The sequence below is a fragment of the Mustela erminea genome, chromosome 14, assembly GCF_009829155.1.
Source record: "Mustela erminea isolate mMusErm1 chromosome 14, mMusErm1.Pri, whole genome shotgun sequence".
In the NCBI taxonomy this organism is placed as follows: domain Eukaryota; kingdom Metazoa; phylum Chordata; class Mammalia; order Carnivora; family Mustelidae; genus Mustela; species Mustela erminea.
In genome coordinates this window covers 38,141,637-38,167,172 of record NC_045627.1, presented here as the reverse complement: position 1 = coordinate 38,167,172, position 25,536 = coordinate 38,141,637, and the positions used below count along the sequence as shown (strand labels likewise).

At 57.7% G+C, this 25,536-nt stretch overlaps 1 protein-coding gene across 2 annotated transcripts; it reads left to right on the top strand.

Moving 5' to 3' along the window:
- Positions 1 to 25,536, top strand: SPOCK2 (SPARC (osteonectin), cwcv and kazal like domains proteoglycan 2). Of its 2 annotated transcripts, XM_032312777.1 has the most exons (11): positions 2 to 476; positions 13,414 to 13,422; positions 13,774 to 13,819; positions 14,058 to 14,172; positions 15,490 to 15,604; positions 17,296 to 17,410; positions 17,797 to 17,916; positions 18,388 to 18,606; positions 20,172 to 20,234; positions 21,558 to 21,695; positions 21,853 to 25,536. In XM_032312777.1, exons 1-11 carry the CDS (start codon positions 288 to 290, stop codon positions 21,996 to 21,998), a joined length of 1,275 nt encoding a protein of 424 aa, XP_032168668.1. In that variant the 5' UTR covers positions 2 to 287; the 3' UTR covers positions 21,999 to 25,536. The 2 variants fall into 2 exon arrangements, with proteins under 2 accessions (XP_032168670.1, XP_032168668.1); XM_032312779.1 differs by lacking the exon at positions 13,414 to 13,422 and having other exon boundaries at positions 1 to 476.

The following is a 25,536-nucleotide window of genomic DNA, read 5'->3' as shown; positions in this document are numbered from 1 at the left end:
AACGTGATGCTGATGCTACAGTTACAGACACGGCCCCTGCTGGCGCAGCCTCTCTGATTCTCTCTCCCTCTCCGCGTCCAGCGCTGGGCTTTTTCAGACAAGTGCATCTCCTAACCAGGTCACATTTCAGCCGCGACCCACTATCAGTCTGTCACCGGAGTCAGACCGCAGGAGGAGGGCGGAGGAAGACTACGGCGTTTGCTTCGCCAGCCGCGGGGTGGGAAGAAGGACACTAAAATACTGCAGAAGTCAAGACCCCCCTTCCCCCAGGTCGGACCCTGACCACGATGCGCACCCCGGGCTGCGGGCGGCTGGTGCTGCCGCTGCTGCTCCTCGCCGCGGCCGCCCTGGCCGAAGGCGACGCCAAAGGGCTCAAGGAGGGCGAGACCCCCGGCAATTTCATGGAGGACGAGCAATGGCTGTCGTCCATCTCGCAGTATAGCGGCAAGATCAAACACTGGAACCGCTTTCGAGACGTGAGTCTGCAGGGCCGCGAGGGCCGGGGGCGCGGGTTTGGGGAGGAAGGCTCGGAGCGGAGCCCCAAGCGCCGGGAGCGGCGGCAGCACGTCGCAGCCACCGGCTCCGCAGCCCAGTCGGCTGACCGCACCGAGAGTAAACAACGCGCACCCACCCTCCCGCCAGCCGTCGCCGGCCCAGCTCGGCGCCCCCTCCCCGAGACCATCATTCCCCCATCACCTGCCCCCGGCCCCGGACCCCAAGCCCCACAGCAGCCCCGGGCGAGTCCCGGGCAAGGAGTTGCTCCCGGGGCGCGTGCACCAGACACGGTCTCCACTGCAGGTCGGGCGCGGAGACCGGCGCGGGATGCAAGGGGGGTACATGGCGGGAGAGGTGGGAGCCCTGGCTGCGGCTGGACCCCCGACCGGCTCCCCTCCTTTTTTGGTGGTAAAAAAAAGAGGCCCCCAGGCCTTCCCCCAGCCGGGTGGATGCTGCAGGCGCCACATACGGGGCACTGCAGAGGGGCAGGTCTGGGTGCGGCCGGCGGCTGGTAGGTAGCATCGTCTTGCGCGAGTGCCCTCTATTCCCACCTTGGGCTTTGGGGGAGGGAGGACAGAAGGGGACAGAACCCTGGGCTGGGACTTTGAATTGGGGTTGGGGTAGGTGTCCTAGCAATCTTCATTAGGCGACATGGTAAAAGGCGTGTCCATGATTGGGGGCGGACGACGGCAGTGAAAATAGCCGAGGCCACCTCCGGGTGGCCTCCAGAGCCAGGTCTGGGGTCCCCATGCAGAGTGGCGTGAGCTCACGGAGGCTGGTTTTCCAGGACCAACCTATTGTGGGGAAGCCGGGCCCAGAGATGGGAGAGACTCCCATGCGGAGGAAGGACTCTGCAGCTCGATGGTCTTGAAGAGCAAAGGCGGGAGCGGAGGAGCTGGGTCTGGGGTCCCTTCGGGGACGCCTGCCTGCACCGTGGTTTAACCTTGGGCCGAACTTAGCCTGGTGGGGGTTGGGGAGGCGGCTGCGGACTAGCCGGCATTGCTGCAGCACTTTGTTTACGAGCACCTGTAGATCAGAGGGGAAACCGGAGACTGCGTTCCCAGAAGGGGGAAGTAGGAGCTGAGCGGGGGAGGGGCGGGTGGGGTGGGTGCCGGTGGCAGAGGGCGTGGCTAGAACCCAGAGAAGGGGGCCGGGTGTAAGGTGGAGGATGGGCCCGGATGCAGATGCACCAGGGGAAAAGAATGCTGGTCCTGGCCACCTAGTGCTCTCAGATGCCTGCCAGCTCCCAGAAAGCCTCCAATAGGACCCCAGGCCTCACTTTTCACTTGCCAAGGTCCCTCATCAGACCCACTAGGCACAACACTGGCCACACTGTGACCTCTCTCATCTTCTCTTAAATTGTGGGCATCCAGAAGTTCCTTAGAAATGTGTTTAAAACACACATACTTCATACACTATTCAGCCAAATGATGTGAAAAGGCAGAGATACGGATATTTTTGTTACCGTGAGATAAGTGACAGTTTCTCTTCAAAGTCTAACCAGTAGGTTGTAAGTCATCAGAGAGCATTGCATGCAGCCAGGTCAGCTGGGGCAGAGGGGCCTGGGTCCCAGAGGAGGCACAGCTGGTCCAACCAAGGGAGGCAGGAGTCCCAGCAAGGCCTTTTCCGAGGCCCCTGCAGGCCCAGCACAGATTAGCTGCAGTCTCCTGCCGCTGCCTGGGAAGCAGCCTGGCCATAGCAGCGAGGGGGCAGCTGCAGGCTGGTCCATCCCAAATCCATGTGTCACTGGTCCAGGCCTCCCTCTGACTCGCTGGCTGTTTGATCTTCCAAAGCGAGACTGGTGAAGGTCAGGGGGAAAAGAAATGCTTATCAGAACGTAAAGGTTTAAAAATAAAGATGCCTCCCCATCTCCTTTCCTCCACCTGCTTCCAATAGCCAACTCTGTAGGTGAGGCTAAATGACTTGACTGCTTGACCCCCGGCCCAGGGCGGCCCACCTGTCTCCCTGTATTGGTGCCAATCATTTCCTCCTTCCTCTCATGCTTATCAGAAGAAAGGCACCGGATTATAAATTCTGCAGGGCCAGACAGATTCATGGAAAGCTTTAGAGCACGTTATTAAGATGGGCGGCCTCAGGCTTTTTTAGGGAAAATGTCCTCTAAAACCCCATTTGAGGTAGCATTGGCTGGGGGAAGACAGGATCAGGGAGAGGAGGAGGCCACGGAAGGCTGGGCAGGGGGTTCTGGCTCTGGGGACCCATTGGCAGCTTCTGCAGGAGGGCAGGAGGCTGCGGGCTCAGAGCCCCTGCATTGCACAATCCTAGAGGGCCCACAATGTGAGGGTGCCCCCTGGAGTTGTGCAGCATTCATGCTGTCCATAGGGACTCTGCCAATACCCCAGACATTTCTCAGCCCTCCTCTGTCAATAGATGCCCCACTTCCTACTCTAAAACCCGAAGGCCCTCTAGTTGGGCCCAGTAGCGTAGGGCTTCATATACATCTCATCAGGCTAGCTTTCTGGAAAATATGCTTCCTGAAGCCTCAAAGGCAAGATGGATATTCTTTTGGACGTCTAAGGCATTACCAGGTCATACCAGCACGTTGTTCATAACCACAAAATGACGCAAGTCCCCAGTTTGCCTGAACAGAAGAGAGGCAAGCGAGAGGGGTGGAATGTTCTTAGGGCATAGGATGGAGGAGTCAGTATTGTAGGTGAGGGGCGTGTCTCATTAAATGGTGCTGACTGAATTGAGGGGCAGGGGGAGATTGAGGGCATGATGTGGAAGAGGTCAGGAGGACGAAGAAGAGGAAGAAAGCATGGGCAGGTGCTCCAACACGGAACTGGTCTGAGCTGGGTAGGGGGGAGTTGAGTTTACCGTTCTTTCTCTGAGCACTAGGATTATAGGGAGGCAGGGTTTACCAGCGGAGTAATCCGCCCCTCCAGGGCCGGGGTAGATTTCCTCTAATACCCAGTGCCTCGCTGCCAGGGAAGAGAGCTTCATGCCAGAGGAGAGGGGGAGGTTGTGATCTAGCTGTGCCCTCCCCTGGGCAGGCCTGGGCCTTTGGGAGACCTGCTTCCCAGCACTGTTATCTCCAGCTTTCCTCCCAGCAGAACCAGGTGGAACTGCCCTGTAGTCTTCAGAACGGAGCATCCGGGCCTTGGAGATAGAGACGCACCCGTGAGAGGAGCCAGGCCCGCGTTACACAGCATGCTTCCGGGCAGGACCTGAGAGCCAGGCGAAGAAGCACGGAAGGAATGTTCTTTTTTTTCTTAGTTCTTCCCTACTTTGTGCTCCACGTCCATTAAGCTCTCATGAGACTGACGGGCGTCTAGCACGGTGCCTGGCCCCCAGCAGGCACACAGTTACTGTCTGTCAGACCACCGATTGTAGTGAGCCCTGGCTTCCAGCTGCCGGCCCTTGCATCGTCTCTCGTGCCCCTCTGCCACCCTCTTTGTCATTTCATGACCCATGCATTCTACGGTTGAAGAAGCAAAGGCTCAGAGAAGTGAAGTAACGTACAGCAGGGTCAAATAGCTAGAAAGTGGCCGAGCTGGGATTTGAACCCAGGTCTTCTGGTTCAACTGCGCTTTTCAGGGAGCTCAAGGCCTAACCCTTAGGGACACATGGGAAGGAGGAGTCTACCTTGAAGAACAAAAGTCGGCCTCAGCTTGTGCCCTATGTGCCTCCAGGTTGCCCCAGGGCTGGAGCGGCACCTCCTAGAAAGGGGGGCTGAAGCCCTCAGGGTCTTCAGCAGCCGGCCACCTCCTGCCCCCTCCTGCCTGGACCTAGCGACACCCCAGAGGCAGCTCTCTACCCAGGAGAGGCAGTGCTGGGAGAGCTCTGGCCTGGGAGCTGGAAGGCCTGGGTGCAGGTTTGGGCTCTGCCACTGGCTGGCCATGTGATGCCAGGTACGTCACACTACATCTCCGGCGGGCAAGGAGACCAAAACCCGTGCGTCAGCATGGAGGCATTTTGTCACAGAGCTGGAGGGCATCCATTTCAGGTGGGACTCCCCAGCCTCAAGCCCCCCAGAAAGCTCCCGGAGGGACTGTCATCTCTGGGGCTAGCCCACACCACGCCTCAGTCTCCACAAGAAAGACGTTGATGTGTGTTAGCCCCTTCCTTGCAGATAGGAGCACCTCCGTGGTGCAAGGGGCTTCACCTTGACCCTGGGAGCTGGCCCGGGGAAGTAATGCCCTCTGGCTACTCATGAGTCTCAGATTTTTAGGATCACCAGGCAAGCCAGTAACAAATTTTAGCCACAAAAGGGCTCCCTTCTCACCGCCCCTTCCCTCTCCCCATTCCGCACACCTAAACCAATGCAAGTGTGGGAACAAGTGGCACAGATGTTTGTGAACAAGTGTGGGTGCATGAGAAGAACCCCAAACTGGGTCAGAATGGATTCCATAACTAGGGTTTGGGGATGGGAGGGTGAGTCCTTGCTTGGCCTCCTCCTCCTCCATTCTGATTTTGAATCCTCTCCCAGCTGGGGGGGGGGGGGGGCTGGCATCTTCCAGAGCCGTGTCAGCCTGGTGAGGGACCCTTGAACACCTGGCAGGACTCTAGGCCTTGGGAAGAGAGGGAGAGAAGAGCACTCTTTACCTGGAGAGGCTGTCGTATGGTCCTCTCACCTTCCAGGCAGGCTGAAGAGGGTGGACGGTCAACGCCACCTCCTCTCCTTCTCCAGAAGGTCAGAGGCTGTCTGGAAGACGGCCAGAGCTCTATCCTACCCCATGCCCCAGGGGCCCTGGGAGAACACTCAGCTTGTCCTCCTCGTGAGAGGACAGACCTCACAGTGTGACCTTGTGAGAGCCACTTCACGTTTCTGGCCCTTGATTTTCCCCTGGGCTTCATGGGCTGCCGACACAGAAACCTCTGCAAAGCCCTTGGCATTCCTTGACTCCAGGAAGATGGCCCTAGAGGCAGACAACAGCCCTTCACCCCCAACCTTCTACCAGCTGGCAGCCCCGTCTTTGGGTGCAGGGAAAGGGTTTCTCTTTGCTCCTAAGGAAGTATCTGTGACCAAACTAGGGTAGGGCATGCATCAGCCAGAGACAGGGGACGCTGAGGACTGGGGCCCAGTAGCATCTTGGGGCAAGCACTGGGACAGAGTTCTCCTAGCCTTCATGGGCGTACCTGCAGGTATAGCAGGCCCCCCCGCCCCCCCCCCCCCCCCCCCCCCGCTGCCGCCGGGGGTGTGGATCCATCAGGGCAGCTCCAGTTGGTGGGCGGACCCAGACCCAGCTGCGGGCAGGAGGGTGATGTGGTTCTGGAAACAGGATAGCCTCTCAGCTCCTAAGGGCTCAGCCAACAGTCATTGGCAGGTAGAGCCCCCTCCAGGGGTTCCCACAGTATTTACTGGTCAGAGAGTCATTTGGTGCATGTCGGTGCTGCCTTGTGGCCTCGCTTACACTTGCACTTGTATCCGAAGAGGGCTCCAACTGGTTTTTTAACATGTGCTTATCCCGTTCCTCCCGTGGTTAAGCCCCTGAGGGCAGGACCTGGGGTTAAACTACCTGTGCACCGTACCACCCCGTCCTCCGAGTGTTGCTTGGGCTGTGTGTGCACACTGCAAGGGCTCAGTATACACATATGCATTATGGAATGTGCCAGAAAGGATCTCAACTAACTCGTCCTGGGATCTGGGGAGATCTTTTCCTCTTTCTGGACTCCAGAAGGTGGAGACAGTCAAACTAGAACCCTGGCACCCTGATTCTCCAGTGATTCATTGTAGGATAAGGGAGTGAGTGACATCTTTTGTAGGAAGGTTGTCCCCTTGCTGTCCTTCTGCCCCTGCGTCTGCCTCCCACCCATTCTCAATATGCCTATAGAGCAGTACAGTCACCTACCTATAAGGGCTGAGAACAGGTAAGCCCAGGACTCCCACAGGTGGAGAAGGGATTCCCCAAGGCAGGGCATCCTGTCCCTCCAGCATCCTTCCCTGACATCAGAAAAGAGGTCAAGGCTTCACTCAGTTGAAAGGACAAGCCAGGCCTGGCGGGAGTCTTACCCCTGCCTAGATGTGGTCTTCCCCTGATCTCTTGTTCCCCTGAACAGTCTGGAGCACATGGAAGAGTCTGGACTTATTCGGGCTCTTCCCCGCCCGCCTCCATCCTCACAGTTCTCAGTTTGGAAGAGCTGGGACCAGAGCAGAGCTGTGGAGCCCCGGCAGCACCAAGCCCCTACGTTTTCCAGACTGAGACGCAGACCTGGAGAGGTGCAGGCACCAAGAACCCTTCTTCCTTCTCAGCCCAGGGTTCTTTCCCCACGCCATGCCTGTGTTTCCACAGAGATCTCTGGCCTTTAAATCCTGCCTCCACTCATGTTCCAGAAGGGAAAACAAGGTCCCAAGGCAACTCAGAATAGAATTTTAGGTCTCCTCTCCTTTTTATCCCTCCCCTCTTCTCTGCCCTTTATGGCCTCCTGGGGCTGCTGCCTAGAACCAGAAACCCAAGGAGAGTGTGTGGAGGGGGAGGGAATGGCTGAGACGCCCCAGTGGTGGAGAGGTCAAGCCCAAGGAGCGGGGGCATTGCTGCTTGCATACCTGAGGCCAGGTGGAGCCCGTGGCATGCTGGGAGGGGTAAGCACATTTTCACCCTCCAAGGAAATTCCTCCAAGGGGTGGGGGTGGAGCCCAAGAGTCTTCCAGATGCCTGTCTCCTTCTGTTTGTGCAGGCCTAACACACAGCCTCTGCCACTCCCTTTGGGAGGGGGACAAATATTTAACGACTGCCCCTGTTTTCACACCCTCCACACCGCAGCCACTGCCTTCTCAAGATGCCTTCTGCCTGGGCGTGTGACAGAGGTGTCAGTCCTCAGCTGAGAAGGAGCCTAGATGACCTCCGCTCGGCCTCTCCTCATTCCTTTCTTGGCACCCCACTCAGTGCTACTCTGGCTGTTTGCAGGGAGGGACGGAGAGGCCCCAGTCACAAGGGCCCCCACTCCTGGGCCTTCTTCAGGGGCCTCGGCTCCAACGGAGGCTCCCTCGCCTGAGATGAGGTGAAAATAATGCCAAGTGCAGGGCCTTTCAGAGGTTGAGAGAGGCCTGGCCCACTTCCATTTTTAGAGGTTCTTGATCTAGTAAAAAATGAAGCAATGCCATAACAGGGTTACAAAAGTTGTGCTTAATTTAAAGCCTCACGACGAACGTCTGGTCCTGTTGGTGTGCTTCTGTTTCATTTGGTGACAACGTCAGAAGTCTGTCTTGGAGGCCCTTGATGTTACCATGAGCTCCCAAAGCAGCTCTGGCCCACTCCGTCCCCTGGGCTCCCACCCTGTGTGCCCAAGAACCCAGGCTTCGGTGGTTTCCTTTCATGGCTTTTGAAAGTCTAGAGCTTCACAGCTCATCAAGTCCTCTGAGGCATTGCCTTAGGTCGCTCCACAGCTCAGGGAGGAAGGCAAGGGAGTCAGCCCGTTTCACAGACGAGAAAGTGGGGTCCGGCGAGGGCACTATTGGAGCCTACCGTCTCGCTGGCAGTCAGAGGCAAAGCCAAAAGGGGACCCTGTGCCCTGATTCCATGTCAGGGGGTCAGTCTCCCCATCACTGTGATGCAGAGAGGCAGGTGGAGATATGCTCAGGGGCTCTTAGTCCAAGCAGTTGGGGCTTTGTGGGGAGCTCTTCTTTGGCCACAGTCACCACAGCGTCTGTCCTCCTCAGCAGATGGAGAGCCTGGGAGAGATGGGGTTAATTCAAGCTGTGAAGTGAGCGGGTGATTTGGGTGCTAATTAAAATGACAGGAAGTAAACAGCGCTTGGAAACACCCAGCATGTGCCCCCTCAGCCCAGCTAGGCCTGCGCACTTACCACCATCTCTCCCCCGGCTTGGCACAGTGGGCCCCGTCTCCATGGCGACCGCGCTGAGCTGCAGAGATCAAAGCAGGAGATGGGTGAGCTCCAAACCAGCCCAACCAGGGGCTTAGGAAGGGGTTTCTGGGAAGCGCCTGCAGAAGGCGGTGTCCAGGTGTCTCAGCCCCTCCAAGGGCTCCAGGACTCCCTGCCCCGGGTTTGCAGCAGAGCTGGTAGAGTGGGCGCAACCACCGCTGAGCTGGGATCGGACCTTCAGGTCCAGCCCCCAGCCTGGGACTTTCCTCATCTGCTGAAGTTTATGGGTTTATGGAGCCGCACACAGTGCAGGTTAGGGACCCAGATTCTGCAACCACAGTTCTGGCGATACCAGTACTCTTCTGCTATGCATCTGACATGTGATCCTGCGTATGTCGCCTCACGTCTCCAAGCCTTCGTGTTATCATCTGAGAAATGGGGATAACAGCAGTAATTTTCTCTTAGAGTTGTTGTAAAGAGGACCCAAGTCCATGAATATAAAGTGCTCTGCACAATGCGGGCCACGTGGTAATTGCTGAAAAGATGTTAGCTGTTATTAGCAGTGTTTTTACTATGGGTTAGGTGCTGGGCATAGAAGGATGAATTTTATAGGGTGTCTGCCCTCCAGTAAGTGGCCATCTCAAATAGGGCAGAAGCAACAGCATTGCATAGTATCACCGGGACACTGAAGGGAAGCTGGGCTTGGGGCTGAGCTAGGGGAGATGATGCCTGAGCGGGGGGTTCGAATGATGAACAGAAGCCCTGGAGCGGGGAACAGACACGCATCCTGCATGAGAAGAAGGCTGTGCCGAGGTCTGGCCACGCTGAAGCCTCCGCTGCAAGGTCATAGGGCTGGCATAGCCAGGAACAGATTGGGAGAAGACAGACTTTCTTCTGCAGGTGACAGGGAACCAGTGAGGGTTTATTTTTCCCGCCCCCCCCCAAATTTTATTTATTTGACAGAGAGGGAGCACAAGCAGAGGGAGTAGTGGACAGAGGGCAAAGCAGGCTCCCCATGGAGCAGGGAGCCCCATGCAGACTGGATCCCAGGACCCCAGGATCATGACCTGAGCCGAAGGCAGGTGCTTAACAGACAGAGCCACCCAGGTGTCCCAGGGATGGTATTTAAATATAATACTTGTTGTAGTTTTTCCCCTTCCTCAGAAAGTAAAACCTCTTCACTGGGAAACCTGGCCAGCTTGGTCACTAAAGCATGTGACTCTCAGTCTTGGGGTTGTGAGTTCAAACCCCACGTTAGGCCTAGAGCTTACTTAAAATCTTTTTAAAAATTTAAAAATGAAGAGGATAGAAAATAGGGGCTCCTGGGTGGCTCAGTGGGTTAAGCCTCTGCCTTCGGCTCAGGTGATGATCTCAGGGTCTTGGGATTGAGCCCTGCATGGGGCTCTCTGCTCAGCGGGGACCCTGCTTCCCTCTACAACCCCCCCCCCCACCCGCCGCCTCTCTGCCTACTTATGCTCTCTGTCTGTCAAATAAATAAAATCTTTAAAAAAAAAAAAAGATAGAAAATAAAACATGTTCACACTGTAGAAAGTTTGGATACCTGGAAAAAGGCAGAAAGATGTCAAAATTCTCTGTATTCCTATTCCCCAGAGGAAATAACATCTTGGTACGAATCCTTTCTACCTCCTAACCTTTAAGATCTTTTTCAAAATGAGAGCGGAGCATATTCAGCGAAGAGTTTTAAGGAGGGAGAGCTGTGGTCAGGACGGTGTCTGGAAGGGTCCTTGCAGCTGCCGCTGGTGTAGAGAAGGAAAACTGACCGATCTGGGAGACCTCCAGGGACACCACAGCAACTGCTGCCTGCGCTGACAAGTCGGGGGTCGGGGGGAGGGCAGGTTGGGGAGCGGCGGGTGGGGTGGACAGGATGTGGGGATGATAAGGACAGCCTTCCCCTTGCTCTTGTCAACTTGGAGACCGTGCTGTGATGAGCATTCCAGGGGAGAAGGCCCGGAGCCCGGGTTCCAATGAGTCAGCCTGTGCCTCGCACGCTGAGCATCTGCTTTGTGTGAGAGGGAGGGAGTAGCTGCTCTTTTTCCTCCCCGAGGCCCTATGGTAGAGGGGATGGTGCCAGAGGGGATGAGGAGAGCATTTTAGACGGAAGATGTGGAGCTGGCAGGACGCTGCCCCTGAGCGCGGCTCTGTCCCCGTGGGAGCCCTGCCAGCTCTGCCCCTTGCCTGGTTCCCCTGGGCTCCCGTGACTCTGGGCAACAGGCAGCTGAGATGCTGGGCGGGTGGTTCTAATGGGCAGCCATTGCTGAGACCCATATGGCACAGAGGAGGGCTCGCAAGTCCGAGGATGCGGAGGGAGCCAGGCTGAGAGCCGTCTCTGTGTGCAGAGCCCTCCCCACCCAGTAAACCAGATGTGCTCTCTCTTTGCCCAGAAATGCTGATCTCAGCCTAGGACCGACCTTCCATCTGGCCTGGCCCTCCCTCCAGAGCACTGGACCTGGGCTCTTCCGAATCCTTGTTTCTCAGGGGAGGACGTGATCGCTGGGTAGCAGAGCCAGGACAGAACCAGGCCTCCTGGTTCCTGACAAGACCCTTGTGCCTTTATGGGACCATTTGTCACAACTGCTGATAAGCTTGCTTGGGTGCCTAAGTGGACACCACCGCATTGGAGGGCATGACTCACACTTGCCAGCGAACTCATCCTTTTCAGCTTATAGATGGTGCCTGCCCATACCCCATCCCAGGGGCCCCTAAATGTGGCCCTGGGCTCTGCCCCCATGCTGCCTGCAGGACCTCGTCACCCTTCTCCGAGGGGCACCTCAGGGCGGTTCTCTTCTTACCCCACTGGTCTCTGCTCTCGCCAGGGCGGGGAGCGGGGAGCTCTCCCTTTTCCACAGGCAGGGGCTCCTCATAAGGCCTCCACCTGACCGTTTCCTGCTCCTCCACCTAGAGTCCTTGGTCTCGTCTTCTGCTATAATAGCTTTTATTAGGGGAGTGTTTTCTGGATCTGAGGGCACCCTGAGGACACCTTTAAGCTCCAAGAAGCTTCAGGAGATCGGTGCTGAGTGCCCGAAGGTCAAGGTCGGTTGGTAAGGGGAGTGTGGGCACTGTGTGGCCCCGGGCCCTCTCTTTCCCTCCTCTCCTTCTCTGGCTGGCTGTTCCCACTCCCCTGAGAGTGAACTGCTTGGACATGTCGGGGCTGGGGGTTGGGGGCAGGCATGGGCAGAGTGTAGGGTTAGGGGAGAGAGAAAGGAGGTGGACAAGGAGATGCACAGAAACACAGATGAAAGCAAGACAGAACAGAGCTGGTGCCTCGAGCCCTTCATGGGGAGAGGTCTGCTGCTCTGTCTGCCCTCCTCTGCCTCCCCAGCCCTGCCTCTTGCCCTCTCTCTGTGTGTGGAAGAGACAAGAAGGCAGAGCCTGAGGGAGGGCCTTGGCGCGCAAGTGTGAAAACTGGGGGCTGCTCACAGAAGTGGGCCTAGTTAACCTCATTTCTGGATAAAACCCATCTGGCATTGGGCGAGCTGCCTTGAAGTGTCCTTGTTTCCTACGCACACCCAGTGTGCACGGTTCCTCGCCATGTGGGCCTGCGTACACGTGCTCACAGACGGGACTTGTACTGCTGCACGTATGCATGCTCTAGGATGTGTGCCTGTGGGCGGGCGTGTGTGCACCCAGGGCTCTCACGAAAGCACACGCAGGTACAGCCTTGGCCACGGCATGATCTGCCCGGGTACAATGCCCATGGCCTGCTTGGCCTTGGCCCTTTCTTGGCCTTTGGCCAGAAGGCCGTGTTGACAAAGGCCCTTGTCCCTGCCTGTTCTTCTGATGATTGTCAACTTCCAGGGGAGCCCTGGGCTTTCAGAGCTCTGGTGGACATCCTCCCTTGTGCTCGTGGCTGTGCCCATGTGGGAGCCCTCTGCTGCAGGAGCCGTAGGCCCCCTTTTCCAAGCCAGACAGGTGCTGGCCCCTTGCCACCCCCATCCCACACTGTGGCCTCTGCCTCCCATCCCATGCTCGTTGGATGGGTGCGACTCAGGATGAAGGGCACGGCTGCGTGTGGCTCCTTGTGGCCCTTGACCCCCGGCTCCCAGAGTCCCATGCAGGGGAGGCCGGTAGCTGGGTCCTTGGCGCCTCCAGGTTGCAGTCCCAAGAAGCCGTCTCCCGGCCCGCCTGATGGATCTTCCACCTGGAGAGCCCTGGGAGCTCTATGCTGGTTGTTGACAGCCGCCTCTGCCCCATGAAGGCTAGTGGGGAAACCAGAGGGAGCAAGACTGGGTGTGAGCTGCTCCGCCTCCAGCCACAGTATGGTGGTGGGCCCTGGGGAGGTCCCTGTGGCCAGAGCAGAGCGAGGAGCTGTCTCCAGACACCTCAGGTCTTGGAGACCGTGTGCTGGAGCCAGGAGAGAGGTCTGTACTAGGCGTCGGGAAACGCGGGTTCTGAGACGCTGGGACCCGGGGTGGGTCACCTCCTGTCTGGCCTTTCCCGCACCAACAGGGGGCTGGGCCAGATGATCTCAGAGGGCTTTCTCAGGATCCTCTGAATGTGAGGATTTGCAGCTGGACCGTGGTAACGGAGGAAACCATCGACACTAGAAGGGACAATGGTCCCCCTTTCTCTCAGGGCACCATCGGATCCCTACAGGAAAGTCAGACCTCGAGTGAAAAACCGTTCCTGTGCAGTGGAAGAGAGCCCCTGCCCCTCGCCCCACTTACAGGGTGGCAGGTGGCAGGGGAGGAGACTGCCAAGGGAAGGACCCTGGCAGAGGGAGAGGGTGGCATTTCTGGGACCCTTAAGGCAAAGGTGTGACAATCACTGTTCCTCGGGCAATATGGGTCCTTTAGACATCGGTCCTAATGGTCAGGCCAGGGCAATGGAGAGAGGGGGCCTCACCTCCAGTGCTCCTAAAGCCAACCCTGAGTGGGCCCAGGCTTTGAGCTCCCTGTAGTGGAGGTACAGGAATCCTGTCCTCCAGCGGCAGGCCATCAAGCTTAGAGAACCTGAGCAATCAAAGAGAATTGTCCAGTGCCTCTGGTCACATGATGAGGCCTGCAGAGTGCTGGAACCACATGGGCTGAGGCAGGGCGTCTCACTAAAATCCCCATCTCTCCTTCTCTCCTCCTGCTCCATTTCCCATGGCCTGTTGCCACTGCTTCCTGATCCCCAGGAGGTGGAGGTGAGTACTTCCTGGGGCAGGGCGGGGGGGGGAGGTTTCCTTTGTGTATGGTCTCTGTGCAACCCCACACCCCACCCTCCTCTCCTCTCCCTCTGTGCCCTCTCCCTGACTTCTTCTCTGCAGCACCCAGCATGGGATGGAGGAGTAAGGAACATATGGGAGGGATTCTGGATAAGAGCTTAGGGGGATAGAGCTCTGGGGGAGGCAGCTGGCAAAGCCCAGGGGACCAGGGGTCATCTGAGCAGCCATTGGGGTGATGGCGGTTAGCATGTTAGCCCTGGAGTTGAGCCTTGGCTCTAGGATGTGAATCTTAGCCCTTCCCTTCTTCCTTGCCCCTCTGTCCTTCCTTAGGATGACTACATCAAGAGCTGGGAGGACAATCAGCAAGGAGATGAAGGTAATGTGTCCCTCCCAGGGGAGACAATAGGACTGACACCGTGAGCACTTGAGATCTGCCAAGGGCACATGCCAGCCATGGCCTTGGGGGCTTTGTGGGAGCCAGACCCTGATGGGAGTGGGATTTTGTTGCTGAGGAGCTCTGGCCCTCAGGCCTACTACAGAGAGGAGCTCACAGGCGGGGCTGGGGGTTCCTGGGCTTGTTGGCACTGATTTCTGGGTAACCTGTGTCCTGGCAGCCCTGGACACCACCAAGGACCCCTGCCAGAAGGTGAAGTGCAGCCGTCACAAGGTGTGCATCGCCCAGGGCTACCAGCGGGCCATGTGCATCAGCCGCAAGAAGCTGGAGCATAGGTGAGGGGCCTGGGGAGTTGGGGGGAGATTCTGGGGGTGTTGCTTAAACAGTGAGGGCTTGCCTGATCGTCTCCTCTATGGCAGCTATCTATTGCAAAACAACCTGCCCCCAAACCTTGTGCTTAAGGCAAAAAATGTATTATCTCCCACAGTTTCCGAGGGTCAGGAATCTAGAAGTGGTTCTATTGGATGATTCTGGCTAGGGTTTGCGGTGAGGTTACAGTCAAGGTGCTGACTGGGGCCGCATCATCTGAAAGCTGGATTGGGGCTGGAGGATCCACTTCCAAGCTCACTCACGCAGCTGTTGGTTCTGGTCACAGAGATCTCTCTCCATAGGCACGCTTGAGTGTCCTTACAACATGGGAGCTGACCTCCCCTTGGTGAGGCAGCCGAAGGAGAGAGAGAACAAGGAGGAAGCCACAGTGTCACTTACGATCTAGTCTCAGAAATCATACGTTGTTACTTCTGCCACTTCTCTTTGTTAGGAGCGAGTCTCTTGGGGAAGGAAATTACACTCCATCTTTCGAAGGGAGGAGTGTCAAAGAATCTGTAGACATGTTCTAAGACCCCCATACGCTAGGAGATCCGTCACCAAGCAGTGTGGGACTCAGGGAAAGGCATCTCTCCTCTCTGGGACTCGGTGTCCATATCCGTAAGACAAATAGGTTGGCCCAGATAGTCTGAGATTGTTTCCGGCTCCTACGTGCCACAACTTAATAAAATATTTAAGGTTCTAGCTTCTGAGGCTTGCAGAGGAGGGAAAGGTATTAGCTGCATCCCAAGGACAAGACCTGCCAGCATCCAAGATCTCTGGGCGAAAGTCCCATTTCCCTCACCTCTCTCCAGGAATCCATGTTTCCATGCGAACTCTTCCATTTTGTAAATGTTGGTGAATGACTCAAAGACAAACATCTTTGGCGGCCAAACAAAATGAGTCTCCGGGCCAGATGTGGCCCATGGCTGTCAGTTTGCAACCTCTGATTTGGTGTAACCCTTTATGCGAGGTGTAACTCCTTTTTAAATCTGGCAGTCAGACCTGAAGTTGCTGCCTGAAGGCCCTGCTGGGCTCAGTAACCAAAGGAAAGGGCGAGCTACCGGTCCTCACCCTGCCTAGTTGGGCCGTCCGCCCTTAGGGGCCAGAGGAGGGTCTGGCTGGGGCTGATGGGGAGGGTGGGCAGGGGTAGGGAGGAGGCTGCGGGTGCTGTGATCATTGGGGCCAGCTTCCTCTTGGAACCAGTCTGTTGAACCTTCTTCCCTTTGCGTGTCCCTCTCTCATTTTCGCCTCCACTCCATGCCCTCCCCATCCCTGTCCTGTAGGATCAAGCAGCCTGCCCTGAAGCTCTCTGGAAACAAAGACACCGTCTGCAAGCCCTGTCACATGGCCCCGCTGGCCTCAGTCTGCGGCTCCGATGGCCACACTTACAGCTCAGTGGTGAGGAGCTCTGGCCCCAGGTGGGGGGCGGGAAAGGCTGGCAGGGGGCTGGCTTGACACCCGAAGCCATGGGGAGCAGAGAGGACAATGCAACCAAGGCCCCCTGGGGTCCCCCAATGCTGACACAGGGTCTGGTGTCCTCAGTCAGTGCATGTGGTGTGGACCGCCAGAAGGGACACCTGAGCCCCGGGCTTGGGCTCCATAAGAGTAGGAGCCAGACCCAGCTTCTGGCCTGACGTGGGTGCAGGTGTGTAGGGAACTGTGAGTCAGAGTAAGTGAGGTAAGATCCTCAAGAGAGTACCCAGGGCTCTGGAAGGGGAGCCATGTCACCTAGTTGTCAGGGGTGGGGGGTGACGGATGGAGCTTTCCGCAGGGAGATTTCCACCCCGAGGGGACAGTGTACACCAGCCAGCACCAGGCATTTGGGGGCAGGAGAAAATAACCCTCCAGGAGACAGCCATGTGGGAGGGAATGGTGGCTGTGGGGAGTGAAGCCCTACCGAATAGGATTCTTAAGAAGGTTAAATGAGACATTCGTGAAAGCATTTTATAAACTCCAAAGGACCACAGAAATGCAGGTGCTAATTGTGAAGACTTCTGCTAGCGAGCAGGAGTTGGGAGTTGCTTGGTTTTTGGAGGACACTGTCCACTGGGGTTGGGTTCTAGGGCTTAGGGACACTTTCGGGGCGACATGCAGATTGATGAGTCACAGAGTCACAGGCTTGGGGAAGGGGTGAGGTCACTGGAAGAGGAGAGAGACTGTGCCAGAGGCTGAGGGCAGAAGCTGTACTGGGGAGGCAGGAGGGAAAGGGAGGGGGAGAAGAGTGCTGTCACACAGCCCAGGGCGGAGTGAGATCTGGGCAGGAAGCTGTGCTCTGGGGGTCACGGAGCTGTTCTGCGGAGACGTACTACGTCCAGATAGATCTGGCTTCTATCCCAGCCCTGTGGCCTTGGGCAAGTCACCGGGCCTCTCTGAGTTTCCGTGTTCTCTGCCGAGCAGCTAGGAGCCAAGGGAGATACTATGAAACAGTACGACCCCTTCTCATTTACTGTCATCCCATGGGGATGAACCATACGGGACCCGGAAAAACACTCAAAGGGCGGGGAGTGGGTGAGACCCTCTCCCAGGCTGCCTTCAGCAAACAGCTGTGGCTGAGGGTTTTCAGTAAAGGCAGGGGAATGAGCAGATGTGAGCAGAGAGCCGGCGGCTGTTATCCAGAGAGCCGGGTGAGGCCCATCAGAGTTTACTGTGGAAAGACCACTGAGGGAGGGGCTGGCTGCCAGTTCCCCGGGGGCCGAGGGACTGTGGTAAGAAGGAGGTTGGGCCAGAGGGCCAGGACTGGGGTGGGGGGCAATGGGCAGCTAAATAGGGGAAGTGGGTGGGTTGGGGTGAGGGCGTGGGGAGACTCGTGTCCTGGGAAAGCACATGTGCAGAGACATTAAGCTAGGGCAGACCAGGGTTCGTGGGAGCCCCTGAATCCCTGGGAACCCCTTTCCATCCCTGCTCTGCCCCCCAGTGCTATGTACCTTTGGCCCCCCCAGAGGGACCAGGAGGGCTAGCCCCCCAGGCTGTTGGTGGCTGCTGTCGCTCCTGTCAGATGTGGCTGCCTGGTGGGCTCGAAGTACCCCAGCTCCAAGGACCCATTTGTGAGCACCCCCCCGTCACACAACCCAACCTTTCTTCTCGTGCAGTGCAAGCTGGAGCAGCAGGCCTGCCTGAGCAGCAAGCAGCTGACTGTGCGATGCGAGGGCCCCTGCCCCTGCCCCACAGAGCAGGCCTCCCCCTCTACCACCGACGGCAAGCCAGGTAACGCAGAGCCCTGGGCTCCAGCCGGGTCGGGGGAGGCCTCCTTGCCAGCATCTCCTGGGGCACCTCCTTCAGGGCTCGGGGTGCTGAGAGAGGTTCACAGAGCCAGAAGGGAGATGGCAAAAACAGGGACAAGCCTGAGGACCCGTGGGGCTGGAGGGGATGCGCCTCAGGTATAGGGGGCACGCCATGTGTGGTCTGAGGTCGAGGAACTGAGGGGGCAGGAAGATGGGAGACAGTGGGCGGGGACCTTTGATTTCTCACTCCCCTTGCCTCTTGACCACTGCCTGGCGTCTGGCCTGTGGGACGGCATCCCAAGCTGAGGCCGTGCTGTGCTTCAACCTACCTTCACCTGTGCCCCTTTCTCCCCATTCTTCCAACTGTAGAGACCTGCACAGGTCAAGACCTGGCTGACCTGGGGGACCGGCTGCGGGACTGGTTCCAGCTCCTTCATGAGAACGCCAAGCAAAATGGCTCGGCCGGCAGTGGGGCCAACCTGGCCGGTGGTACAGAAGCTATTTGCTCTGCCTGGGACAGGGGAGGGCAATGGGGAAACAGGAGTGCACTGGGCCAGCCTGCCTGGTGTTCCCTCCTGCTGGACTCTGAGCCTTGAAAAGGACCTAAACCCAGAACAAGGAGAAGGAGGCTTCAACTAGACAGGAAGGGTTTGAGTTAGCTATTGGAAGAACTTCTAGAAGTGGGTGGAAGGAGCTTAAAGCCTAAAATGGGTAGCCAAGACAAGACAAGAAATTATCTTCCCCGAAGGGCTTTCCAAACAGGGTTTTGAATAGCTTAAGTGCAGTCCTGTGTGGAGGCAGATGGACCGCCCTTCAGCCGTTCTTGAGTTTCTCACTCCCATGGTTATGTTCTGAGCTGCCCTGACCCTGACCCTGAACAGATGGAGAGGTGGAGGGATGGGTGGACAGATGGATGGAGTGGTTTACCTTGAGCACGCCTGAACCTGGCCTTCCCCCCAGGGCTGGACAAGAGCTTGGGGGCCAGCTGCAAGGACTCCATTGGCTGGATGTTCTCCAAGCTGGACACCAGTGCTGACCTCTTCCTGGACCAGACAGAGCTGGCCGCCATCAACCTGGACAAGTACGAGGTCTGCATCCGCCCCTTCTTCAATTCCTGCGACACCTACAAGGACGGCCGGGTCTCCACTGCTGAGTGGTGCTTCTGCTTCTGGAGGGAGAGTGAGTGTAGCCCTTGGCTGGTCCCCTACCCCTCACTGCACCCCGCCTCACCAGCCCCGCCCCTCCCTGGCACCCCCCCACCCCCGCCCCCAGCCCACCTGCTTCCTGCCCGCTCCAGCACCTCATCTGTTGGAGCCCAGGGAAGCCAGCACTTTAAATCCATTCCTTGGCAAGCACCTCAGTGATCCAGATTTGTGGGTCCTAAAGCATATGCATGTTAGGAAAGTAAAAACTACAAATGTAAAATTTCTAGGGCCCCTTGGGGCCTTGGAGAGGGCTCCTGGGCTCTACGGCTGAAGCTGTACTGGCTTGTCGATGATTCCTCTTCTGGGCACGTCTCACATTATTTACCCCAAATCTGTGCTCATCAACTTTAGAGATAGGACATCGTTTGCTAGCTTTCTATATCCTGAACCAGACTGGGCATATGCTCAGAGATCACCTCAGCTAGGTGGCCACTGTCATCAGTGGGGAAGTGAGGTCCCTGGAGGGCAGCTGACAGGTCCGCCCAAAGGTTGGGGAGACCCTGGTGCTCTGCAACCAGCGTCCTGCCTGGTTCCCACCACCAGCGTGTGTTGGAGGCACTATGGTGTTTGCGGCCGAGGCCCAACCTTCCACTACGGCTCCAGCGTATCAGGCCGGTTTGGGACCCTGGGCAAGGCACTGACTCTTCAAGTTCGGTTTCTTTATCCTGCTGTGAGGGTGACCAGAGAAAATCTGGGCGCGGAGCGTGGGTCAGTCACAAATCCATCTGCCAGCATGTGGTGTCTCGGTCAGTTTTAGGGACCCCACCTGCCCCGCCTTCTGGCACTTTCACCATCCAGGCCTCTGAAGCTCATTCTGTCCATTCTGTACAGCAGCCTCCTTGGGCAGGAGACTGGGGGCTGACCTCATTTTACCATCAGCCAGGCCTCTTGCTGGGAAGGGCTAGGGACTTCTCAAGGTGACAGGCAATTAGATTTGGCTGCAACCACATCTGGGCGGCTGCTTCTTTTTTTCTTTTCCTTATTTTTTTTTAAGTAGGCTACGTGCCCAGCATGGAGCCCAACATGGGCCTTGAACTCATGACCCTGAGATCAAGCCCTGTGCTGAGACCAAGAGTTGGATGCTTAACCGACTGTGCCACACAGGCGCCCCTAGTTTTGAGCTTCTGTCTAACCTTCCCTCTGGTCTCATGTTTCCCCTTGGGCCTCTCCCCTGGGGAATCCACTCCGCCTCTTCTTCTGGATCCTGCATCCTTATCCCAAGAGTTCCCAACATTCTCAGGGGCCCTGGGCTTCTCAGGGCACCTCAGCCCCTGCCAAGCCATGGAATGGCCTCCCCCAGTTGGAGCTTTTTAAATTTTTTTTTCCTCTCCTCGAATCTTGCAGAGCCCCTATGTAAGTTTTTGGGAACTTGGAGGGACCCATGCACCCCACTACCACCATGGGGCTTCCCCAAGTCAAAGCCTGGGTATTTGTGTCTTGCAAAGCCTACTGCTAGGTTGCCAAGCCTTGGGGGCCCCTCTGTGAGTCTTACCAGCACCACGGGATGGCCCCTGTCAGAGGCTGCTTCTCTCCACACAGAGCCTCCCTGCCTGGCAGAGCTGGAGCGCATCCAGATCCAAGAGGCTTCCAAGAAGAAGCCAGGTGAGGGGGCTGGGCTGGGCTGGGCTGGGCTGGGCTTGGAGGAGGCAGGGGAGGGGTGCCCCAGGGTCCCCCCGTAGGCTCAGCGGCTCCAGCCCCTGGGCCTTACAGGAGAGCCGAGCCCAGAGAAATCCCTGTCCTAGGAAAACAGGAAGGAGAACTCCCCTCCTGTTCTTATCCTCGTGGTGGGACAGGGTCTCCCAAGTAGCCCCTCCATTCTGGGACTGGAGGATGGGAAAACAGAAGGTTCCTAGAACCCTTCATTCAACTCACTGCGGCAGGGGCGGCGGGGTGGGGTGGGGGGGTACGTGCAAAACTCAGGTGAGCCCCCTCCATAGCAGATGCTCACATCTGCAAGCAAATACCTGGTGCCAACCCCAGAGGGAACAGTAGATGCGGCCCAGGTCAGGGCAAGACAGACTTGGTCCCTGGTCTCAGAAGGCACACAGGCCACTTGGGGAAACACAACACATGGGTTGACACACCAGAAAGCCAGAACTACACATGATGGCTTGTGTAGGTATAGCGCTGAGGGAGAGCACCATGGGTAGAAGGTAGCCTGGGCGTCTGCAAAGGCCTCTTGGGGGAGCTGGTGTTCCAAGGGAGACCTGAGAGATGAGGATGAGCCCACCCAGGGCAGGAGAAAGCTGGAGGCTCTTGGCAAACAGAAAGAAAGGGCCCATGTGGCTGGATCATGGTGGCTGAGGGGACAGAGGACCACGAGGCAGAGAGCAGCCTCTTGCTGGGCTCATGAAACCATGTACGTGGGACCCAATGCTGGAATCACTCTACAAAGCCTTGTTGATCAGAGCCCAGGGGCTTTGGGTATGGGTGGCAGCGCTCCTCAGGAGGCCACGCTTTTCTACCCTGGAAGCCGTCCTCTCGGGTCTGTGTTCCCTGGGCACACTCCCTGGGCCTCAGGGTGCCCGTTCAGTAGTGCCTGGAATAGTCGTTTCAATGTGTGTCACCCACCTCACCGAAGGGGCAGAGCCTCTGTCTCAGAAGTCTATCGGGTGGACACAGGGGTCATAGTTCCTGGGTCTGAGGGAGCGCAGGTGGGCCCTAAGGCCGAGAGGAGAAGCCTGGGCATTGCTGACCGAGGACAGCCAGGCCGGAGGAGTGGTGGCAGGAGCCAGGGCTTTGAGCACGGTGCAGTCAGGGAGGCAGGTTTTTCCAGCTCAGGCTACCATGCCGCCCTGGGCATCTGGGCTGCCTGTGCTCCCGTGGGGTCTGGACCCTTGCTCATGGCCCAGGCTCCGAGGCCACATCTCTGAAGGACTCAGACCCCAGCGCCTGCTCTGACCCTGTGGGTCCTGCCGTGTTCAGGTATCTTCATCCCAAGCTGTGACGAGGACGGCTACTACCGGAAGACACAGTGTGAGCAGAGCAGCGGCGACTGCTGGTGTGTGGACCAGCTGGGCCTGGAGCTGACAGGCACTCGCACACACGGCAGCCCCGACTGCGGTAAGGGCCAGGCGGCAGCACGGGCACCACCCCCGGGACCCCATGACCTGCCCTGGGAGGGCTTCTGGGGAGGCCTGGCTTGTGGTGGATCCTGCTGGCAGCGATTTGAGGAGGCCAGTGGGGTCCTAACCGGCCCCTCGGCTTGTTCCTCTCGCAGATGACATCGTGGGCTTCTCAGGGGACTTTGGGAGTGGCGTCGGCTGGGAGGACGAGGAGGAGAAGGAGACAGAGGAAGCAGGCGAGGAGGCTGAGGAGGAGGAGGGCGAGGCGGGCGAGGCGGACGACGGAGGCTACATCTGGTAGATGGCCCTCGGGGAGCCATGGCAGGCCAGGGTGCCGATGGCCGGGGGAGACGGGCCAGCAGAGACCTGGACAGAAGCAGGCAGCTTACGCATGGATCCGGAAGATACAGTTGGAAGGACGCTGGCTCCAGCAGGGACGACTGGGTGTGTGACTGTGCATGGCCCATGTGAGACCTGTATGGCTGGGACGTGTGAGTGTGTGTGTGTGTGAGTGTGGCATGCGCTGACAAATGTGTCCTTGGTCTGCATTGCTCCAGAGACCTCCTTGTTTGCTTTCCATTTAGTGCTGGTTTCAAAGTACACATATTCACACATATCCATCCACCACAAGGTCAAAACTGATGACATGAATGCCTCCTGCCATGTCCCCCAAGCCCCCTCTGGGCCTGTCCTGACACCCTTGGGTTGCCCTGACCAGGGCTTCTTGTCTTGATTGCTATCCTTGGCTCAACCAGCGCTGCTTCCTCCTGCACCTGCCTGCCCTCTCCCACCCTTGGGTGTCTCCGTTGCAGAGGGTTGGAAAGGCAGGGAGCTGCCTGCTGGCTTGGGTCCTCCTGGGGCCAGGCCAGTGTGGCTGGGACACCCCCACCGGCTTCTGATGACGTGGGCCGGGACACCCACAGCAGTGAGCCCTTTCCCTGCGCCGGACTCCCCAGCACTAGACTCCCAGCCCTAAACTCTGCTCTCCTAACCCAAGCCTGTGTGAGCGAGGGTGGCCGAAGCTGAGGGGCTGGGGGAGGGGCCGGAGCAGAGGGAGGAGGAAGGAAGGGTCTGCCTTTGCTCATCTGGCAGGAGCTCTCAGGAGCGGAGACTGGGTAGCCCTGAGTGCCAGACCCTTGAACAGCCTGGCCCCCTCCTGTGGGCCTCCGGTGGGGGCCTGGTCTGGACTATTCTCTTGGAGGCCGCGGATGGGCGATGGTTATGCAGGTGGGTTCCACCGGGCCGTGTGGGGTTGCTGCACTGCCCTTGCCCCCAGGTCCACTTTGGAAGCCTGAGGATCGGGCTGCAGGTGAAGAGGCTGGGTGTCAGCCGGGGTGGGGTGGGGGGCGGTGTATTTGCAACCACCTCCTCTTCCATCTAAACCTTCCTTAAGATGTGGGGAAGCAGCAGCTGGGGAAAAGCTCCACTTCCCGTGACCTTTCTCCATCTCTCCTCCAGGGGGCAGCACCAGGCCCATTTCGGTCCCCTCCCCTGCCAGCGCGGGGACCTTCTCAATGACCCAGTGGAGGGTCCCCCGAGGCTGCTCTAGTGGAGGGGCCCCGGAATTGTGAGGTCAGAGGGGACAGGACAGGACTGGGTCCAGACATCCTGTTCTCCCAAATCTCCTTACCAGGAGGGAGCCAGGGTGGATGAGACCAAGCTCCCTGATTTGAGTTTTTTGTTTTCTTTCCTAATCTGTCTCATTCTCCCTGTTGAAGCAAATTCCTTAACACTTTGGGCAAAGAATTTCTAACCTGGATCTGGGCCTCTGCTGTCCTTCTGTGCGTGATGAGTGCCGTGTGTATTTGTGTGTGAGTCTGTGAGCGGCTGTATGTGTTTGAATGTGTGTGGGAGCCTGGGGTGTGAGGAGGGGTGCATGTGTGGGGGCCCCCCGGGGCAAGTCTCCCTGGACAGGGCTCAGCCGTCGTCCCTTCCTGGCTTCGGAAGCATCCACTGAGTCTGCTGGACCTTATGGAAGAAGCTCACCCCGACTGCCTCTTTGACTGCACCCCGGAGTCAACATCTTCCCAGTCCTATTCTGGGGAAAATATTGAAACCGCAGCTAGCCCCATGAGCCGCTTCTCATCCCGCAGCACAACAGCACAGGGTAGGGTGTCGCGCTGTCCCAGACCCCCCAACATCCCGTCTCCCGGCCCCCCACCCTTCTCTGCCCTCCCACCTCCTCCCTCTGGCCCCGGCTCAGTTCAGGGAACTGCCCTTTGCTCTCTGAGCAGCCGCGACGCTTCCCGCTCTCACTAGGAATGGAGTCTGTCTGTCTCTTCCCTCTGCCCCAGCCAGGCTTCCGGACCTGTCGCTGGGAGCGGCTGTTGAGGCTGGGGCGTTCCAGGGTGGGGAGAGAGCTAGAGGAAGGAACACCCCTCTCTCACTGTTGCCCTCCCCTACTGGGGGCACAAGCTCTCTCTGTGTCTCTGGGTCTTCTGGTTGTGCACGTTTCTTATGACCTTGTAAATATGGTGTAGAAAGAAAGCAAAAGGCGCTGAACTAGACCCTGGTGGGACTCAGGGGTCCAGCCTTGTCCTCTCTCTAAAGCCCCCACCCTGCTTTTCACCCCACTCTCTGAGTCTGAGCCCCCCGCCCCCAGAGCTAGACAAAGCAACTTGTTCCCAGGGGGCTGACAGCCTCCGAGTGACTGCTTGTCAGACAAGCTGCAGGCTTTCTCGTGAGCAAGTCGCAAGGTGGGCCTTCCTCGGCTCCGCGGATTCACGCCCTTGACCAAGCTGCCTGCCACCCGTCTCCTTCCATGTCCTTCTGTGTGGATCTCCTGTCTCCCCTGGTTTAGGCAGGCAGTGGAATTAGGGCTCTGTTGAGAAGAGCTCAGCCAAACTTGAAGAGCGGTTTCTTGCCGGGCCCCGGAGCTGTCCTTGGCTGCCGGAGGCCTCCTCACCCACGGGGGCTGGGGGAGATGGGTGTGTCTAGGACAGGGAAGCTGGAGTTGGAGACAACAAATGTGCCTTGAGAGACCACTCAGAGGTTCAGGGTGATGGGGAAGGAGGCAGGGCATTGGAGCTCAGGAAGGAGGAAGAGGAAGGCGAAGTTGATGAGGGCACCGTGGGACATCATGACGGTCCCTTATTGTCCCCTTGGTGCTGTGACCGCAGGTGCTCAGTGGTCACACTTCTTCCCCATGCCAGCCCACCTGGCGTTAATGGCCACCCCTGCGCCTTTCATGAGCTCTGTCTGCTTCCAACTTCACCTCTGAGTGCGTGGGGTCCCTTGGGACCCCCATGGGAACCCTCCATTTCACCAAAGCCTCACCTCAGCCCTTGGGGAGGACGAATGGCTTAGTCAGGCGTGTCACGATGACACCCGGCGCCGTCATCGTGAGGCTGTGGGCAGGCGGGGGTCAAAGGGAAGAGACACCGGGGGTACAAAATGAGACTCGAGATATCCCGGGGAAGTCGCAAGCAGAGCAAACTGCTCTACAGCCTGAAGCCTACTTAAATTGTGTGATGTGCAATAACTGAGCTTAGAGTTAAGAATTGTGTTCAAGTGCTTGGATTTCCGTCTGTATATTTCAGTGCTGAAATCGTATCTTTCAGTAATTTTAGATGTCCTTAAAAAATCGAAAAACAAAGTGTTAGACCGTGTATGTGCATTGATGGGCACTCAAGCGTCCCGTGAGTCACCCCACCCTGTCCCTTTCCCCTGTGCCCCCAAGCCCCTCACCCCCAGCACCCCCTTCCCCTTGGGGACCCCGCCTCGTGTTGTCTTTATCTGCCTATTACTCAGCCTAAGGAAACAAGTACACTCCACACATGCATAAAGGAAATCAAATGTTATTTTTAAGAAAACAGAAAATAAAAACTTTATAAACACCA